This window comes from Chiloscyllium plagiosum, unplaced genomic scaffold (genome assembly GCF_037043375.1).
Source record: "Chiloscyllium plagiosum isolate Xiang-an unplaced genomic scaffold, Cpla_swu_hap1 HiC_scaffold_12, whole genome shotgun sequence".
Lineage (NCBI taxonomy): Eukaryota > Metazoa > Chordata > Chondrichthyes > Orectolobiformes > Hemiscylliidae > Chiloscyllium > Chiloscyllium plagiosum.
This window is the reverse complement of record NW_028270150.1, coordinates 11924813-11946670: the sequence shown is the minus strand read 5'-3', so window position 1 is coordinate 11946670 and position 21858 is coordinate 11924813. Positions and strand designations below refer to the sequence as shown.

The 21858-nt window shown below is 43.9% G+C and overlaps 1 protein-coding gene across 3 annotated transcripts in view; it reads left to right on the top strand.

Moving 5' to 3' along the window:
• The window catches only part of LOC122555427 (SAM domain-containing protein SAMSN-1-like), a 173849-nt gene that overhangs the window by 54992 nt on the left and 96999 nt on the right, over positions 1 to 21858 (top strand). For all 3 annotated transcript variants that reach the window (XM_043701420.2, XM_043701419.2, XM_087992454.1), the window contains one exon: positions 15102 to 15466. In XM_043701420.2, the coding sequence (XP_043557355.1) occupies positions 15102 to 15466 (365 nt within the window). The remainder of the gene's footprint in view (positions 1 to 15101; positions 15467 to 21858) is intronic.

Below are 21858 nucleotides of genomic sequence, written 5' to 3'. Positions count from 1 at the left end.
TGACTGAAAAATGATAAATCAGGGTCCTTTCTAAATGGTACAAAGTCAAATACAGCACTGTCCAAATAGATTTAGGGGCTCAGGTGCATAGATCTTTACAATTACACAAACAGTTGCAGAAAATAATCCAGAAAGCTAATGGAGTGCTGGCCTTTATATCTGGAGAATGGGAGTACAGACCGTTCTGCTATAATGTGTGTTTCATCAACACAAATTCACGATAACACAATTGATGAATTGGAGGCACTGTTTCCTAAGCGTGAAATTTTAACATGTGTATTATTTATAACACAATTCTGGCCCCATTAGTTTAAATGATGCTGCTATTACACGATTTTCGTAAAACACAGGGTTGCATGAGAACAAAACTATCACGCTATAGCAGAACGGACTGTACAATGATGCAGAAGTTATACAGTAATTATACAATGTCCTAGCTAGTCCCCACCTGGAGTAATGTGAACAGGTCTAGGTACCACACCTGGAGTACTGTGAGCAGATTAGATTAGATGAGATTGCTTACAGTGTGGAAACAGGCCCTTCGGCCCAACAATCCACACCGAACCGCCGAAGTGCAACCCACCCATTCCCCTACATTTACCCCTGCACCTAACACTACGGGCAATTTAGCATGGCCAATTCATCTGACCTGCACATCTTTGGCCTGTGGGAGGAAACTGGAGCACCCGGAGGAAACCCATGCAGACACGGGGAGAATGTGCAAATTCCACACAGTCAGTTGCCTCGGGGGGGGGGGGGGGGGGGGAATGAACCCGGGTCTCTGGCGCTGTGAGGCAGCAGTGCTAACCACTGTGCTACCTTAGGATATAATCGGCTTGGAGGATGTACAAAGTTGGTTTACAAGAATGATTCCTGGACTTCAGGGGTTATGTTATGAGGAGAGATTTATACAAATTTACAAATGTTTTCTGTAGTATTTAAGAGGTTAAGGGTGATTTGATCAAAGCCTTCAAGATATTAAGAGGAAAAGACAAGGTCAATAGTGGAAACTACTCGCACTGTTTGGTGAACTAGGGACATAGTGTGAGAATTAGGGTCGACCCATTCAGGAGAGATGTTAGGAAGCAGTTGTGCATGACTAGGTATGTATAGACATAAGTGCAGTTAGGGATGAAAGGAGGAGTGTCAAGGTTTGGAAGATGGCTAGAGGATTTGATAGGGTAGTTAGAGAGACATTAATACATTTTTTGACAGAGAGTTGGGAGTACTCCAAAGCAGGGGAGTATGATATGAGGGTGTTCAAAGATATTGTAACACTGATTGCTTAGAATTTTGTATTGATGTTGTTACATGTGGCACATTGTTCATGTGAGAGGTTTTTTCCATCTGGTCAGATGGTTTACTATGTTTTAAGAAGTCTTCACTCTCTGTAGAGAATTCTGCTTTAAATAAAACTTCTGTTGATATAATACTACTTGAACAATGTTTGAGACACTATTTAGACTGCTTATTCTAAAGTTACATTCTCTTTTCTTTGAAGTTCAGTAACTGGTTTCTCTAAGAAGCCAATCCTGACACAAATGAGGTGCTTTTACAGGGTTCCAAAGATGCATGGCTCATGTAATACATGTCAGTCTTTAATGAAATTATCTACAGACACCCCTAAGAGTTGATAACTGTTGTTGAAACATGATCCCGCCAGTATCCTATTTGTCCTGGAAATGAAATATTGAGCAAGAGCTGTCAGGTAAAATATAATTTGCTCCTCATTAATCTGGTGTTTGTGTGACACGTGATCTGATGCTCTGCCAAATGTAGTAGAGAGGTGTGTGAATTGTTCTTCATTTGATTTGGTATCCAAAGCTGTTCAGAATCTCTGAAACTATGCCCTCCACATATGCCAATTCCAAATAGATTTTTTTTTTCTGGTACAAAGATTAAAGCCAGTGAATTTTGTTGCATAGTTTGGTTGAAGTTATTGATTATTTTCTTGGTTTGGAAGAATATAATTAATATTTAATATTTCTCCTTGCACTGTACTCATTATCACGTCTTCTTGCAGTTTTAGTTGATGAGAGTTCATGATGAATCTTCAAAGATTGTAGCAGTAAAACTGAAAGCTGGTGTACATTTCTGCCATTTAGAATGCTGTAAAGATTGGTTTTCCTCTACCAATATGGAGCCTTCATTAAGGTGAACAACAATGTCTCTTTTCCAAGATGGCTGAAGGATTTCCAAAGGATCTGTAGGTGGAAAATCAAATATCAAAGATGGAAGCCCATTGTGTAGCAGATAGTTACAATGATATCATTTCTAGGTGGCGTATCACACCATTGCATTTTATGGTGGGGTTAATGCCGTCCAAGACTTTGGGTTTGATACAGCCTGCTTTGGGAGAAGCCAAAGAAATGGATTGTCTTCAGGATTAGATTTTTAAGTAACACTATTTATATATTTTCACATCAAGTAGAGCTATAAATGATAATCATCAATTCTGGTTACATTAAGAAAGGACTACTCTATCATTTTCATGTGTTCATGTCCATGTGCTCTTTGTGCTTCTTACAGTGAGTGTCTCTCTAGTGTGTCTTCAAGAGTGTCCTTTCTAGTGTGTGTTAGCTCCACCCACACTGTACTATTTATGCTCAGTAATGTACAGACCTGTGACATCACAGGGCTACTTCAGGATACCAGAGATCTAACACAACCATAGGCTCTCAAGTGGGCTGAGTGAACTAGCATCAGCAAATGTGGAGAGAATGAGCCTGTGATTGGACAATCAGCTGTTGGCAGAAACATCTACTTCCCTGTGTGTAATTACTGGCTTCAAGTGTAAGGTGGGAATCCATGAGGGGCCAGATTGGTCCACCAGGGAGTGGACAGTTTAGATCTAACAGAATGGTGGAATGGATAGAAGAGTCTGAATGGACTCCTCTCGTTCCAATGTTCCTGTCTGAAATGTATTGATCTGTCATATCCACAGGCAGTCGAACACTTCATTGTCCCAAAGAGCACCATCAGGAGAAGAGGGAAATGCTGAGCAGTCATAAAACTACCAGAGTTGAGATACATTTTCTTTCAAAGCACTTGCAGCTTAAATCATACAAAAGCTCATTACTTGCTCATGATATTACTATGGCAACAGTTTTAAGTTTTTCCGAACTCTCTCCTCCCACATGAAATGATAGGGTTATTTGAGGATATTGGCTCTTTGAATCATTGCTTGCCCTCCACATGACTCATTCATCCTTTTCTGATGACATGACGCCACAGGACAATTATTTCTGCATGAGTATTCATTAGGAGGAAACTTGTAAAGCAGAAAACAGATTTGAAAGTGGTAAACTGGGGAAGTTGTGATCATTCTCTTTAGCGTGGGCAAGCTGAAGTGACATTATAAAGAAAGCACCTGAAATTTTAAGGGAATTTGATAGAGGAATATCGGAGCAAACATGTTTACTGGCAGAGGGGTTGATATCCTGGAAGTGGAAGGTATCAGATAATTAGGAGAAAGTGAGGACTGCAGATGCTGGAGATCAGAGCTGAAAAATGTGTTGCTGGAAAAGCGCAGCAGGTTAGGCAGCATCCAAGGAGCAGGAGAATCGACGTTTTGGGTATAAGCCCTTCTTCAGGAATGTTCGTTATCAGGAAGGCTCATTATCAGATAATTGGCAAGTGGGAGCAAAGGGATGATGAAAATGTTGTTGTCCACACAGTGAGTTATTGTGAACTTTGCCAGAAAGAGCAGGTTCAATAACAGCCTTCAACAGGGGAACTGGATAAAGATTTCGATGAAAAGATAGCAGGGATGTGGGGAAAGATCAGAGCAGTGGGTCTAATTGGATTATTCTACCACAGAGTCAGCACAGGTATGATGGGTCAAGTGGCCTTTATTGGTGGTACGTGGTTTTATGATTATACAGATGCTTCACTGGTGAAGAACCAGCACTCATAACCTCCCCTTGCTCAAAGTTTTGTGACTTCATTAGCTTTAGTGGTCTCTTCCTCACATGGTTTTATTTGTTAATGGTCTGTGTGGCTTGAAGGTTCTCTCAGCTGTTCCTCCAAGAACATCATCTGACACTTCCTTCCTCCTCCATACATCATCAGAACAGTAAATTCCTGCTCTCTGCGTCATGAGCGACCATCTTTGTCCTTCCTTCACGTTAATGGTTTGGAGTTTCAAAGCAGCGAAGAGAATACATTGTGACAAAGTGGCACAAGAGTTATTGAGTTTAGGAAATTCTGCCTAGTGACAGCCTTCTGATTGTTTAACCTACAGTTTGTTACAAAGCTGTTAGTGCAAGGGTCCAATGATACAGCCACAATACAACTGCCTCTCTGTAACGCGTGCCAGTTTAAAGGGGTATAGTTTAAATGGCACAGGAGTAGATTAATCACACTTACATTTCTCAGTGATTTGTTGAAGTTAAGTGTGTTTCAATAGATAGAATTATTTTCTGATAATGAAAAAACATGGTGTGAATTGCTTTTGTCCTGACTTGAAGCCAATTGGAAAATTGATCACATTGGTGGTTAAATTGGAATGTTGTACATTTTGTGAAGACCTGAGGGAAAGTGTGGCATGATTTTCAGCACAATCTTTACAGTTAACCTGTGACAGAGAACCTACAAATTGTTACATACCGTGCTTCTTTTTGCCCACCGCGACTCCTCAATTGTCCAAGATAAACCAGGCACAGTTGGCCTATTTGCTGTCCATGGAAATCATCAGTGGAGCACATTTCCCGTGAACGGCTGGATTTGGGCAGCGCCATCACATCAAGGGCACATACGATAAACTGGGAGAATCCAGGGAGCACCAAGGATCAGAGAGATCTTGACACTGGTCCCTCAGTGTAGCAGAACAGGGAGATAAAGTGATTCAGAAGCCATATGGGAAACTTGTCTTTATGAACCTCTGCACAGAGATTTAAGAGCAGGGATTTTATGCTGGAATTGTTTCAAACATTGGTTAGGATGCTGCTAGAGTATCGTGTGCAGTTCAGGGATCCACATTGTAGAGATGTGATTGGATTGGAGAAGGAGCAGAAGAAATTTCCCAGGATGTTGACTGGGCTGCAGTGTTGCAGTGATGAAGAGAGATTGGATAGGCTGGGGTTCTTTGCCTTGGAGTAGAGGAGATTCAGAGGTGAGAGAATTGAGATGGATAAAATTATAAAGGGTATGGATGGGGTAGACAAAAGAAAGAGTGTGGTGCTGGAAAAGCACAGCAGGTCGGACAGCATCCAAGGAGCAGAAGCATCGATGTTTCGGGCATAAGACCTTCATCAGGAATGAGTGACGAAGGGCTCATGCCCAAAATGTCAATTCTCCTGCTCCTTGGATGCTGCCTGACCTGCTGTGCTTTTCCAGCACCACACTCTTAACTCTGATCTCCAGCATCTGCAGTCCTCACTTTCTCCTAGACAGGAAGAAACCTTTCCCCTTCATAGAGAGATTAATGGCCAGAAATGTAGATTTAAAGTAAGGGGCAGAAGGTTAAGAGAGAATGTGAGGGAAACCGTTTTCATCCAGAGGGTGGTGGGAAGCTGTAACTCAGTGCCGGTAAGGGTAATAGAGGCCGAAACCCTCATAATACTTGGGAAGTATTTGGATGTGCACCTGTAATGCCAAGATATACAAGGGTATGGGCCAAGTGCTGGACAATGGGATTAGAATAGTGAGGTGGTTGTCTTTGACCAGCACAGACTTGATGAGCCAAAGGATCTTTTTTTGTTTTGTAAACCTCTGTGACTTTACTGCATATTAAAATAAAGACTTACACACCATCACTTGCTCTAACATGTACTCTCAAAAGCTGAACTGAGTAAAGTTCTCTCCCTTAATATATTGTTTCCCCTTTATTTTTACATCTGGGATATGCAAGCTTGGTGTCAAGCCTTATCTTTTCCTTTTCCTTTTCACCTCCGAATGTTTGTCCCATTGCTGTGACCTGTGAGCCTGTGTCCTTCAGCCAAGTCTCTCAGTTAATACCAAAAGGTAAATATGCAGCTGGGACACAAGGTGAAAATCATTACCAGTTCAAAATGTTCCCATGCATCACACTGACCAAAGTCTGTTTGTGACTTTGACATTTGTGAAACATCCGCAACTGACTCTTTGCTTAATTTGCTCCCTTTGTTGCTCGTAGATGTTTTTCCTAACCAACCGGGTCAGCAATGTCATTATCTACCTCTGGAGTAGGTGGAATCTGAACTGAGGTCTCATAGCCCAGAGGTACAGACAGTACCACTGTACACAAGAACCCTATACCCTATGTTACCCTTTTGATTACTTAACAAATCCCATTCACCTGTGATCACCGACCAATGTTGACTCTTAGTCCCCTAACAGATTGATTTTAAAATGCTCATCCTTTCTTCCAGATGTAAAATTCACACTCCAATCTGGGGGATTTACTCCAGCATTATAGGAGCTGTGTGAATTCATGCTGTTGTTGTGCTTTCAGTATCACACCAGGCCACTGCATAATCAAACAATTTTACATGAGGAGCATGTTCCTTTAAGATTCCAGAACTCTTTCTTTCTATGGATTTGCAATTGATGGAGCTTTCCTTCAATGTGAGATTTTCAATTACAGCATTTCTGTTTGATTTAGTGCTCAAGTGCTTTGTTCTAGTTGACCTCAAAGCTGTTCATGCAGAGACAATATCCCGCAGTCATTGTTCAGCAGGGTCAATGTGATCTTGAGAGAAGGTCACATACTTCTCGGCGATCAATATAATGTAGTCTAGGAATGCCATCTTCACTCTCACTTCTTCCATTTTGTATGCCTTTATTCCTGCCATATTATTCCCATTTCTCCCTTTTCAATTTCAGAGAAGGGATAGCCTTGTAGAGAAGTCTTCCTCCAGATAGGAAGTGTGGGTGGTGGCACTTACATCTGTTTTGTGTTGAAGCTCTGTTGGAGAAGGTATTGAGTCTTGCAAAGCTAAAGGCATCTTTCTCGCTCAGTGGGTATACCTCCTGTCTAGCTCAGAAGCTATTGGTTCACAGGCAGCTCTGGGAACTCAAATCCCATTACTCAGACTGACACACCCAGTCAATCTACTGAGGCAGTACTGTACCTTAAGATGTCTGATCTTCAGAAAGGGTATTAGGGAATGTGTAAGTCAGGGACATGCGTTTGAAATGCAGGTCAGTCCTGATTGATGTGGACAAGAGATCACGCTCAAGGTATTGAGTAAACACCTCTGGTTTAATTTAATTCTGAATACCTTCACAGGAGTGACATTGCTGTTAAAACCGGCATTTATGCTTAATTTACTTGGAAAAGGCTGCTTCATCTTGCGATTTAACTTTATACCTATGCATGAAGTTAAAAGTCACACAACACCAGGTTTTTGTCCAACAGGTTTTAAAGGCCGTTGATATCAGCTGTTAGACCTGATGAAGGGGAAGGACAAAGCTTGTACTTCCAAATAAACTTGTTGGACTATAACCTGGTGTTTGTGATTTTTAACTTTGTACACCCCAGCACCAGCGCCTCCACATCATACCTACGCATGTAGACATTGCTAGAGTCTCTGGGTTCCTGCACACATACTGTCTTTGAGGCTCCTTGACTTGAAACAAGACTCTCCCAGTCCTGACCTACTGAAACACTCTTTTTTTGATATCTTTAACAAGAAAGGCTCACCCATTTAAAACAGTGTTGAGGCATTTTTTGTTTCTCTTTCAGGGAGTTGTGAATCTTTGGGACACTCTTCCTGAAAAGGTGCGGGCAGGAGAATCATTGAAGAGTTTTTTCAGGCCGAGACTCTTGTTAAAAAAGGAGTTGGAAGGTTATCAGAGATGAGGGAGGGGAGAATGATGCATATTTAAGATTTCAATTCAGATCAGTCCCAGTTTTATTTGACAATGGAGCAGGCTCAAGGGATGAAAATGCCTCTTGTTCATATGTCCCCATCTGCCCATTATAGCCTCTTACATACAGCTGTCCAGTGTTGTGTCTCAGACCTCTGCCATTACATTTCTCTTCTCATCTAATAACTTCTATTTTACGGATGTCATTCGCATCATCGGTTACATCAGTTATGGTGGTGATGGTGAACCATAACCTTCACTGCAACTGACCGCCTTACATGGCTACTTCAGAGTGCAGTCATGGGTCAACCATGTTACTACGGGTCTGGAGTCACATGTAGACCAGACCAGGTGAGATTTCCCTCCTTATTCCAGATGACTTTTTATGACAGTGCATTTGTTCAGTTCCAGGTTTCAGTTCATGAATGGAATTGAATTTAAATGCACAGCTCTAATGGTGGCAATGCACCTTATTTTCCATGTCTCTGACTCAGAGCCGTGCATTGTTAGCTTAGCAACATAACCACAAAGCTGCAATTGCCTTGGTCCCCAGGCTATTCAATGCAAAACTACTTTCAAACCCTTCTGGTAGGAAAATGCCAATTCCGAATTACCAGGTGCAATAATGAGCTGACACATACACCAAACTTTTTCTGTCCTACCTGAGAGGGGAATACTGATAGAGTCGTAGAGCTGTACAGCATGGAAACAAACCCTTTGGTCCAACTTGTCCATGCCGACCAGATATCCTAAGATAATCTAGTTCCCTTTGCCAGCATTTGGCCCATATCCCTCTAAACTCTTACTGTTCACATACCCATCCAGATGCCTTTTAAAGTTTGTAATTGTACCAACCTCCCCCACTTCCTCTGGCAGCTCATTCCATACATGCACCACCCTCTGCGTGAAAAAGTTGCCCTTTAGGTCCCTTTTATATCTTTCCCCTCTCACCCGAAACCTATGCCCTCTAGTTCTGGACCCTGAGATAAAAGACCTTGCTAATTTATCCTATTCATACCCCTTATTATTTTATAAACTTCTATGAGGTCACCCCTCAGCCTCCAACACTCCAGCAAAATCAACCCCAGCCTGATCAGTCTCTCCCTATAGCTCAAAGCCTCCAACCCTGGCAACATCCTTGTAAATCTTTTCTGAACTATTTCAAGTTTCACAGCATCTTTCTGATAGCAAGAAGAGCCGACTTGAAAGCAATACCGTCAGTTCTTCCATAACGTGATGGTTGCATTCTTGTACAACCCCGTCTGATAGAAAATCGCACGGTGGCACAGTGGTTAGCACTGCTGCCTCACAGCACCAGAGACCCGGGTGCAATTCCCGCCTCAGGTGACTGACTGTGTGGAGTTTGCACATTCTCCCCGTATCTGCGTGGGTTTCCTCCGGGTGCTCCAGTTTCCTCCCACAGTCCAAAAATGTGCAGGTTAGGTGAATTGGCCATGCTAAATTGCCCATAGTGTTAGGTGCAGGGGTAAATGTAGGAGAATGGGTCTGGGTGGGTTGCGCTTTGGCGGGTCGGTGTGAACTTGTTGGGCCGAAGGGCCTGTTTCCACACTGTAACTAATCTAATCTAATCTAATCTAAACAGCGCTTGAAGTGCAATCGATGTAATTGCATTACAATCAACACATTTTAAACGTTTATGCTGTAGAAACCCAATCCATCAATTGCGTTACAGTGAATTTGCATTGATGATACATGTGTTATAGCAGAACAACCTGTATTCCAAAAGTGGCCGAACCAATATCCTGTACAGCTGCAACATGACCTCCCAACCCCTATACTCAATGACCTCCCAACCCCTATACTCCATGACCTCCCAACCCCTATACTCAATGCCGTGACCAGCAAAGGAAAGTGTTGCAAATGCTTTCTTCGCTATCCTGTCTACCTGTGACTCCACGTTGCCCCTGAGACAGCTACTGGGCACTTAATTCCCGGCCCTTAAGCACAAAAATCATGATGTGGAGGTGCCGGTGATGGACTGGGGTGGACAAAGTCAGAAGTTTACTTAAATTTGTAAGCTTTCGGAGCAGCGCTTGTGATTTTAATTAAACCTGTTGGACTATAACCTGGTGTCACATGACTTTGCAAAAAAATTATGGCTGGCACACCCAAGGAAAGCTGCACGGACAGAGGTGCCACTTCTCAGATGAGACATGAAATCGAAGGCCTTCCGTCTTGACGGATGTAAAAAGTCCTGTTTTGAAGGAGAGTCGGGGATTTCTCTCTAGTGAGCCGGCCAATATTTATCCCTCAAACAAACATCGTTAAAAACAATTTATCTGGTCATGAGCTAAGTGTTTTTTGACATAAGTGTGTGCAAATCGGCTGCTTTGTTCCCAACAATACAACTGGAGTTTTGAAAGTTATTAACTATTTGTAGAACAGTTTTTGAGGTCATGGAACGTGATGTTAGGGAACACAGGAATTCAGCTGTTCAAACATGTTCCATCAAAGAATTAACCTCAGGGTAATATGTTTCTCAACTCCAGTTACCCATCTTGATTTCATATCCTTCGATACCCTGAGCCTGACAAAAAAAACCTACCAATGTAATAAAAATTCTCAGTTGATCTCAAACCACAGCAGGTTTTTGTGGGAGGAGAGTTCCAGATTTCCACCATTCACAATGTGAGGAAGTGCTCCCTGGGTCATGATCAAGTGGCTGGAATGTAAAAGCGCTCTTTCACCCGGGGCTGTAGTTTCTGTATGGAAGAGTGTACCATTTACATCCTGTTTTGGCTTTACATGGTAGTGGTGGTAGTGGGCATGGGGTGACATGAAGTTGGGGTGGAGGGTAAGAGAAGACTATTGTAGGGTGTCAGAGCATGGAGGCAGGCGGGATTAGTTTAGTTTGGGAACATGGTCGGTGTCAACTCGTTGGACTAAAGGGTCTGTTTCTGTGCTGAATGACTCGATCACTTAACAATATGCCTGGCAGTCAGCTGTATGGAATCATAAGACAACACAAATCACATCACAGCTGAAAATGTGTTGCTGGAAAAGCGCAGCAGGTCAGGCAGCATCCAAGGAGCAGGAGAATCGCCGTTTCGGGCATAAGCATCTGCAGTCCTCACTTTCTCCTAAATCACATCACAGACCAATTAGCTAATGCTGCCTCGGTCAATGTTAACCCATTGATTGGAGCTATTCATTCCAATTTTATGAGTCTTCTCTTTTCTCTAATAGTTTTCATATATCTAAGTCGCTTCTGACAAACATGACAATTCGAACATAGAACATAGAACAATACAGCGCAGAACAGGCCCTTCGGCCCTCGATGTTGCGCCAACCTGTGAACTATTCTCAGCTCGTCCCCCTACACATTCCCATCATCATCCATGTGCTTATCGAAGGATTGTTGACATTTAGGAGTCATCCTGATGAAGGGCTACCTTCCCCCAACCCCACCTCTACCCTCCCATTTATCTCTCCACCCCCTCGGCTCACAGCCCCACTCCTGATGCCTTTTGCCCGAAATGTCGATTCTCCTGCTCCTCGGATGCTGCCTGACCTGCTGTGTTTTTCCAGCATCACATTTTCAACTCCGATTTCCAGCATCTGCAGTCCCCACTTTTGCATTCCTGTTCATGTACCCATCCAAACGCCTTTTAAATGTTGTAATCTCCACCGCTTCCTCTGGCAGCTCATTCCTTACACGTACCACCCTCTACAGACTTCTTCTGTCATGTGTGAATCTGATTCTGTGAAACTTTCTATCCTCATCGGGATTCTATCCCAAACTTTGTTATCCCTCTAATTTGATCTCACTTGCAAACTTTGGTATTATTCCTCACTAAAAAAAGGGGAATAAAAAAGGGATCTTGCCACAAAAGTTTGGTTCTATCCAGACTTGGGTCTAATTGCTCTAACTGCAGACCATTTTCCAAACCCACCATAGGCTCAGAGAGAGAGAGAGAGAGTAGGCCTTGGAAATTTCAGTGCTGAGACTAACCTGACACTCTAGGAGCTGAGGTGAAGTTAGGATTTAAAAATCCCAAGGTTTTGTTGGAAGAAGTAAATCCATTTTGGTGCTTTGCCAACAATAACTGTCAGCTTAGGCCAATGAAGTGCAATTTGTTGTGGGGGGTGGGGGATCAAAAACTATGAAGATTCTTAATAGGTTAAGAATTGAGAAGTGTTTCCGGTACCAGGAAGGTCAATAATGAGAGCAATTGTTACAAGAAACAAGGGGAGCTTTGGACTAATGGATATGTAGAAGGTGGATGGATTGGATTGAAATAGAACTGCCAATTCTGGAGAGTCGGAGTCGAAAAGGGGTGGGGATGGGAAAAGCACAATTTCGGGCATAAGCCCTTCATCCTGATCTGTCGACTCTCCTGCTCCTCGGATGCCGCAAGACCGGTTTGGATTGCGGGCATCAGGGAACGTTGAAACAGGAGTAGGCCATTCAGCCTCCTGAGCCTGGTCCTGCATTCAGTGAGATCACGGCTGATCTGTGACCTAACTCCATGTACCTGCCTTTGGACCATATTCCTTAATATCCTTGCTTCACAAAAAATGCATCATTCTCAGATTTGTTATTGAAGCAGTCTTCTTTTTGGAAAAACAAAACACATTTTTTAAATGAAGGGCTAAAAATGGACATAACATTTTGACTTGTCATTGTAACAAGGAACCTGTGGAGAAGATGAGTAGATGGAATTGAGGGATATGGGGAGGACCTACCTGGATAGAATTGGGGGATATTGGGAGGAGATGTGTCTGTGGGTTGGGGATATTGGGAGGAGGTGAGATTGAGTGAGGAGGTGTGTTCCAATTTATAAACATTGGATGATGATTTATTGCTTTTATCCTTAGCTCACTTTCTTGTGTTGCAAAATATTTACAGCATGGAACAGGCCATTCGGCCCCACTGGTTCCTTTAGGTTTATTCTGCACATGAAGCAATGTGGAGCTCTCTTCATCTCCTGACCTGTTTTTCCCTCCCGTCCTTTCTCCCTCATGTGTTTATCCCTCTTCCCTTCAGTACATTTATACCATTCATCTCAATTACTCCACATGTTCAGAAGGCCATAACTAACCACTCCCTGGGCTGAGACTGTTTCTCCTGAATTCCCAGTTGGATTTATTATTTCCTTTCCTATATTTATGGCCCTAGTTCCACTCTCCATAACAAATGGGGACACAGTCTCCATGTCGTCTATATTTAATCCTTAATCTTGGGTTGCCCCTTAGGTAAGGTGTAACCTGGTGACAGTTTCCTCATAGCTAGAGCTGATGGAACCTTCCAGGAGCCTCAGTGACATGGGCTATGGGGAGATTTGTGGCAGAATCACGTGTCTGGCGAGGACTATTTTAACGCTGATAGCAAGTGGCTTGCTGTTTCTTTTCTACATATGCTGAGTGGCAAGTTTCTCACCAGGCAGCTGCCAGTCGCCAATTAAGGAAGGTGATGGTTTTTGTTAACGGTGTTCTTAATGGCACAAGCCACCTCATTTACTTTCAGCATCTTGTTTTAGCAAATATACCAATCAAATCGGAAGTCCAAGTGGGTACCTGGTGACTTCAACGCGCCAATGGCTGTGAGGAGTCTCCATATTGCTCAGCACCAAACAGCATCTCAGGGCAAGATGCACGCCAGGCTGTTCCCACCCCTCACCCACCGACACTGATACTTGACACTCACAGTCCCTCACAGCCCCTCTCCGCTATCCTGGGGAGTCTCTCGGGACTGGGTTCCATTGTGCAGAAGCTGTTATCAATGGCAGAGTGCAGCAAGCAGACACACTGTGTGTTTGACAGGCACCCAGCTCACAGGCGAGACCAGGCTACACCCCGGGGCTGTCTGCTGCCTCAGCATTCATCTGTATCCACTGAGTATCCCTGCCTTGATTTGCAGTGCAATGCTGTTCCAGGCAGTGCCATTCCCGTTGGCATGATGGCCCTGTATAGCTCTCGGTACTGCTGTACCAATATGCTGTTTTGCAGAGGCATACAGACAAGCTGCTGTTAGTCCAGAGGGTGAGGAGTGAGGTGGGGGAAGGAGTCTGTCTTACCGTACAGCACACTAAGATGTTAATCCAACACCTACAGTACGTGCCAGATGCCAGCGTGGCAAACGCACTTACCATTGAACCGCATGAGCCCATCAGAAGGGTGAAGGTCAGTTCTCAGTCCTGTTGAGATGTGTCAGTCAGCCTCTGTTTGACTCATAGTGCCTGATGCATAGTGCTCAGTCACGATCGACCACGCTGTCCTCTTCCCCAGTTTCGCCATCCCCCGGTAGACCAGCAACCAGTATATCACCTTGTGGTCTGCTCTAACAGTGCGGAGCACCCCACACCAAGGTAATGCAGCACACTCTGTCTGGGCTATACAGGGTGTACCCTCTGCAGACTGCAGTGGGACGACATAGAACCATAATGTCCCTACAGTGTGGAAACAGGCCCTTCCGTCTACTCCGATCCTCCTAAGAGTATCCCATCCAGATCCATTCCCCTATTACTCTACATTTACCCCTGACGAATGCAGCTAACCGGGGCAATTTAGCATAGCCAGCTCACCTAACGTGCACATCTTTGAACTGTGTGTGTGTGTAAGTGTGTGCGTGTGTATGTGTGTGTGTAAGTGTGTCTGTGTGTAAGTGTGTGTGTGTGTCGGTGTGGATGTGTGTGTGTGCTTGTGTCTGTGTGTGTGTAAGTGTGTGTCTGTGTGTAAGTGTATGTGTGTGTCGGTGTGGATGTGTGTGTGTGTGTGTGCTTGTGTCTGTGTGTGTGTAAGTGTGTGTCTGTGTGTAAGTGTATGTGTGTGTCGGTGTGGATGTGTGTGTGTGTGTGTGCTTGTGTCTGTGTGTGTGTAAGTGTGTGTCTGTGTGTAAGTGTATGTGTGTGTCGGTGTGGATGTGTGTGTGTGTCTGTGTGTGTGTGTCTGTGTGTAAGTGTGTGTGTGTGTCGGTGTGGATGTGTGTGTGTGCGTGTGTCTGTGTGTGTGTGTCTGTGTGTAAGTGTATGTGTGTGTGTCTGTGTGTCTGTGTGTGTGTGTCTGTGTGTAAGTGTATGTGTGTGTCGGTGTGGATGTGTGTGTGTGTGTGTCTGTGTGTGTGTGTCTGTGTGTAAGTGTGTGTGTGTGTCGGTGTGGATGTGTGTGTGTGTCTGTGTGTGTGTGTCTGTGTGTAAGTGTGTGTGTGTGTCGGTGTGGATGTGTGTGTGTGTGTGTGTGTGCGTGTGTCTGTGTGTGTGTGTCTGTGTGTAAGTGTATGTGTGTGTGTACGTGTGTCTGTGTGTGTGTGTGTACGTGTGTGTATATTGATGTTGGTTTTCGTTGTCCAGCTCCTTGTCAGGAATCTGAAGATCCCACATCTCTGGAGAAAACCCTGCACCCACAGTCAAACCATCCAGAGAAATGTAGAACTGAGTCATCAAAGGAAGAATACGAGGTGGACCCTGGTTGGGAGCTGTCCTCCCAGTCACTGGTGAGGATCCACAGCCCTGAGTGGTACAGCATGCCAGAGTTCATCTCCCCATGGGATCAGGCACACCATTCCTGTGGTAGGAAGTTGCAGGATGCTGAAGACATGCCATTCGACGTAACTCTGACAATGGATCGCTCTTGGTCTCCCTTCTCCTGTCCACAGACCTTTCACTGCCAAATGTTTCCAAGCCCTGTCACAGGGATGGATCTGTCGGATGGACTGGTAGGTCAAAGTTTCAATATTGGTTATGAATTTTCATGCTGAGCATACAGCTGTTGTCGAGCTGCATACAGGATATACACCATGAGACAGAGAGAAGGTTTTAAGTAAACAGATGGGCTTAAAGGCAGATAACTAATCTGATGGCAGCAGAGAAATTGGATGCATTAGTTATGATTTTCCAAAATTCCCTGGATTCTGGAAAGGTACCAGTGGTTTGGAATTGTGTTAATATGATACCCTTATTCAAAAAAGGTGATAGGTAAAAGGTGGGTAAATTCCAGATCAGTTAGTTTGACCTCTATAGTTGGGAAGTTGCTGGAGAAGAATCTTAAAGAAGGAGGTAACTGAACACTGGAAAAATGAAGCTGAATTCACCAGTAATGGCACAGTTTCGTGAAGGGCATGCTTGACAAACCTGTTGGAGTTCTTTGAGGTGTTAACCAGCAATGTGGATACCAAGGATCTGGTGGAATGGTATATCTAGATGTCCAGAAGGCATTGGATAAGATGCTGCATAAAAGACTGCTCCAGAAGGTTAGATCCCAGGGGGTTAAGGGCAGAGTATAGCTTGGATAGAGGATCAGCCGGCTGACAGAAAGCAGAGGCCTGGGATAAATGGGTCCTTCTCTGGATGGCGATCTGTAACTATAATTGTGGTCTGCCACAGAATTCGGTTCTCAGTCCTCAACTACTTACAATTTATATAAGTGATCTGCAAGCAGGAGCAGCGTGTACCATAGCCAAATTCATAGGTGATGCTAAAATAGTAGGCTGTGATGAGGAAATAAAGAGTTTACAGGTGGATACTGAAAGGCTTGGAGAAATGGCCAGAATCTGGCAGATGGCATTTAATGTGGATAAGTGCAAGCTTGTCCATTTTGGCTGGAAAAGTAAAAGGGCAAATTATTATTTAAATGGGAAACAGATTCAAAGTGCATCAGTACAGAGGGATCTGGGCATCTTTGTGCATGAATGGCAGGAAGTATGTACGCAGATGCAGCATATAATAGGAAAAGCAAGTGAATTCTGGCATTTATTGCAAAAGGACTGGATTATAAAAGTAATGAAGTGCTGTTACAATTATATAAGGCATTGGTTAGACCACACCTGGAGTATTGTGTCCAGTTCTGGTCTCCTTACTTGAGGAAGGATATGGTGGTACAGGAGGCACTTCAGACGAGGTTCAGCAGATTGATTCCAGGGATGAAATGGCTCTCGTACGTGGAGTGGAGGAATAGCTTGTGCCTGTATTCACTGAAGTTCAGAAGAATGAGGAGGGCAATCTGATGGAGGTATGTAAAATGCTGAAGGGGATCGATAAGGTGGACGTGAAATAGATGTTCCACCTTGTGGGACAGTCTCGAACAAGAGGGCATAAAGATAGAGTGAGAGGAGTCAGGTTCAAAACAGAGATAAGGAGCAACTACTTCTCTCAGAGAGTCGTGAATCTGTGGAACTCACTGTCCCAGAGTGCAGTGGGAGGCAGGATCAATAAACAGATTCAAGAAAGAAATCGACTTTTTTCTGATGAAAAGTGGGATAAAGAGCTACAGGAAGCAGGTAAGAAAACAGTGTGGAGACCAGGATGATCATGTTAAATAGCAAAGTGGGCTTAAAGAACTGAATTACCTATTCCCATTCCTTGTTCTTAATTCCTATGCAAAGTTACCACTCATTAATAAAATTGCATGTTAATTCTAGTCAGTTCCACTTTCATCAGTTTCTACACATGCCATTTTACCTATTATCTTTTTAATTATGCATGTGGTTTAAGGGTATGTATTCATGTTGTCAAGGCTGGCATTCCTTCTCCAGAGAGTGTGGTTACTATTATTCCTGATCCTTTGCTGTTGTATCTCTGGAAGGAACAAGTTCTCTAGTTGCATGTCCATGTCTGTTATCACAATGATATATCTTTCAAATTTATTACATATGATTGAGATGACAACTGCACTAAACAGGTCCAACAATGCCTTGTGGGCTGACTCTGGTTAACAGTGTTTATGATTTGCTCTTTGACTCTCAATGCTTGGTTCTAGCAATGGGGTTTGGCACTTTGATCGAAGCGAAATGTGGTTTTCTGTCATACCACCTAGACTTTGTTGTTCCTGATTTTTAGCAATTCTAGCTTCAGTACTTTCTCTTTTGTGAATGGGAGAACAGTTTGACTGAAATGTGACTTTGGCCTGTGTGCTAGACCCATTTCCATGAATTCAATGAGTGTTTCTCCACTGAAGAATTACCTTGTACAAGCCTGTGCTGAAATTGTTCCATTTCTTTATAATCTCTTTGACAATCTCTGTGTCTGCCTCAGCCTTTCCATTTGACCTGGGGACAATGTGGAGATATGTATGGACCAGCATTTCTCAATCACTTATGAAGCACCTAACCTCTTTGCTTGTAAATTCAAAATAATTATCACTTGTCACAATGCCTGAATGTGTGGCCACACCCAGTGTGGCCTCCTCTATATTGGGGAGACAGGCCGCCTACTTGCGGAACGTTTCAGAGAACACCTCTGGGACACCCGGACCAACCAACCCAACCACCCCGTGGCTCAACACTTCAACTCCCCCTCCCACTCCACCAAGGACATGCAGGTCCTTGGACTCCTCCATTGCCAGACCATAGCAACACCAAGGCTGGAGGAAGAGCGCCTCATCTTCCGCCTAGGAACCCTCCAACCACAAGGGATGAACTCAGACTTCTCCAGTTTCCTCATTTCCCCCCCTCCCCACCTTGTCTCAGTCCCAACCCTCGAACTCAGCACCGCCTTCCTCACCTGCAATCTTCTTCCTGACCTCTCTGCCCCCACCCCCACTCCGGCCTATCACCCTCACCTTGACCTCCTTCCACCTATTGCATTTCCAACGCCCATCCCCCAAGTCCCTCCTCCCTACCTTTTATCTTAGCCTGCTGGACACACTTTCCTCATTCCTGAAGAAGAGGTCATGCCCGAAAAGTCGATTCTCCTGTTCCCTGGATGCTGCCTGACCTGCTGCGCTTTTCCAGCAACACATTTTCAGCTCTGATCTCCAGCATCTGCAGCCCTCACTTTCTCCACAATGCCTGAATGATTTGGTTCTATGGGATGTGGGTTTTGCTGTTTGTACCTCATCCCTAGTTGTCCCTTGAAAAGGTGGGGGTGAGCGACCTTCTTGAACTGCTGCAGTCCATGTGCTATGTGTTGACTCACAACAGGAACTGCAGGAATTTCAGCCAGTGACAGGGAAGGAATGGTGAAATATTTCCAAGTCAGGATGGTGAGTGGCTTGGAGGGGAACTTGCAGATGGTGGTGTTCCCATGTGGTTGCTGCCCTTGTCCTTCTAGGTGGAAGTGGCTGTGGGTTTGAAAAGTGCTGACTAAGAAGCCTTGGTAAGTTGTTGAAGTGCATCTCAGGTATACACTGCTGCAGAATGCTATAACAACCAAAGGATTATTTCAGGCATTGTACAACCTCATTGGCAGTTATGAACATCTAACTCTTAGTAGTCAGAAATACAGTTGCTTGAGACAAAGCAATAAGTTCCTATGTGAGTGAAAAAGTCCATTCTCAGCTTTGCTTGTGGTCTCTCTGGGACATCATGCATCATGAGCAAATCTTACATTTTCTCAGCTTGGCATTTATTATAAGCACTGGACTGGCTGATATGGTCCTTAATTTCACTGCTCATGTTTCACTACCACAGCATTTCTGTTGCCCTCCTCAGACTAGACACAACTCCTTGATGGCTGACATGGATCGTCTCTTTTCTCACCTGCTTTGATGTATTGACACAATTCCTTTGTACAAGATGCCATCTTATGGTATCGCTGTCTGTGTGCTCCTGTGTGACCAGGCTGCTCGTTTAACAAGGTTATGTTGTGCTTGGATTTTTTCAGAGAGATTGTAACCAACAGAAGTACTGAAAAGTCTGAGTTTTAGGACCAGCTAACAGATACTGCCTCAGACAGAAGGCTTTCAAGTTTAAAAAAAACTTGTGTAATGAAGGGGGAGTGGCCAGTTCTCCCAGCTCAGCTCCTCTCTGGTTCGGTTTTAATGCAGCTGTGTGTGTGTGTGAAGGAAGGCTGCTGGACCCTCTCTCTCTCTCTTTGACTTCTCTCCTGTAAGAACTTGTGTTTGACTTTACCTTTTGTGCCAAGGGATGTTTATGGGGCTTGTTGCAAGTATATTTAGAACAGCATAATTACTTTGGGATAGTCTGATGGGTTTTCTGATAGGGTAAGTTATTTGGTATTCCTTTTTCTGTTCTTTCAGTAACCTTGTAAATAAATTTTGTTTGACCAACTGATTCTCTCCTGGAATATCCACTTACACCTGCTCAAATCAAATTGCAAAGTTAGGGCATAGGCTGCACTCTTAAAATGTTTTGAGTGGTGGGGGAGGGGGGGGGGGTTGTCTGCCCTGGTCCATAACATCCTGATATGCCCTGATCAGGCTATCATTGCATCCCTGCTACCTGTAGTTGTGTTTATACATAGTTGATTTGAACAAGATACACGTCCTTCAGTTCCAATGTCTCTGCTGAGTTCATGACTTCCAGAGCAGGACTTTGACATTGGTTTTTCAGTGAGTCTGAAAGATTTTACAGTCTGCCTCAGTATCCTCAATATAATTCATAGGGAGTGCTGCTCTTGACAGCACATCTGCAATGTACATCTATTTCCCTTGTTTGCATTTCATCTCCACATGACATTTATGCAAAGTAATGTTATTTACAGACACTTTGGAGCAGACGGAAGCAGTTGAGGAAGATGCCTTGGAATGGCTATGGAAGGCTGTGAGAGGATGACACAATGAATTGAGAGGGATATAGACAGATTAAGGACTTGGGCAAAAACCTGGCCAATAGAATATCATATGGGAAACCATGAGGTGATGCCCTTTGACAGGAAGGATAGATGAGTTGGATATTGTTTAAGTGGGGAAAGAGTGTAGCCAACTGCAACATAAAGATATTTGGAAATCCTTGTGCGTTAATTAGAAAAGGTTAGCATTCAAGTTAGATTAGTTATCATACAAGGTAGACCAGCCTGCAAAATGTCTCCTGTCTGCATTTTTCAGGCTTAGACAGCAATGTAGCTTACATTTCTCTTATCCCAGCAGTGACAGCAACATAGCCACTCTCATTTGTTCAGGTGTAGTTATTCATTCCACAGTGATTTCATAGTTTTATCACTGGGAGCAGACAAACGTTCAAAATCTATCCGCAGTCTCCTTTCATTTTCATGGGAGCAGAGAGTGGAAAATTCACATTCACTCTGACCCACCTAACCACACATCAAAGTTGGTTTCCTTGATCCCTTGGTATTTTTTTTCAATGGGAGCTTGCTCTGTGACAGTTCTGAAAATATACCCAATCTCAGCACGGCATCTCTCGCTTCATGGTTCAAGTCATGTGTTTAATGGTTATCACAAACTAAAGTTAAATTAAGCGACAGCAAGTGATGAGGTCAAATGACAACAGAAATTCACTTTGTCCAAATGCATTCCTCCCAATGCATTCCCCCACCCCTAAGTCCTCTATTTGCTTAATGTGCAGCTAAATCTACATTACTGGGGGAAAAAATAACAAACCTAGTCATGTATATGCACCTGACAAAATGTGTGGCACTGGAAAAGCACAGCAGGTCAGGCAGCATCCAAGGAGCAGGAGAGTCAGCATTTCGAGCATATACCCTTCGTCATTCCTGGTGAAGGACTTATGCCCTAAACATCAATTTTCCTGCTCCTCGGATGCTACCTGACCTGCTGTGCTTTTCCAGCCCCACATGATCTTCAGCATATGCAGTCCTCACTTTCTCTGTGTCATGAAGCTGATAGCCCAGCATTAAAATTCATCTCTTTGAGTTTGCTCCCTGCATGACCTCACCCTCCCTGTCACTATAACCTCCTCCAGCTGGAATGCACTACGCAGGTCTGGACTTGTTAAATTCTTGTCTTTTATTTGTCCCTGACATGACTTCCTCCATCATGCGCAGTGATGTTTTCAGATTGTACAAGACATTGGTGAGTATTGTGTTCAGTTGTGGGCACCTAGCTATAGGAAGGATGTTATTAAACTGGAAAGAGTGCAGAAGAAATTTACAAGGATCAACATCCAGGACTCAACAGTCTGAGCTATAGGGAGAGGTTGGACAAGCTAGGACTTTTTTTCTTAAGAGCATAAGAGACTGAGGGGGCATCATATAGAGGTGTATAAGATCATGAGGGGTATAGATAGGGTGAATGCATTCAGTCTTTTTCCCAGGGTTGGGGAATCGAGGAATGGAGGGCATCAGTTTAAGGTTAGAGGGGAAAGAATAAAAGGGAACCTGAGGGGCAACTGTTTTCCACAGAGGGTGGTACACGTATGGAATGAGCTGCCAGGGGAAGTGGTTGAGGCGGGTA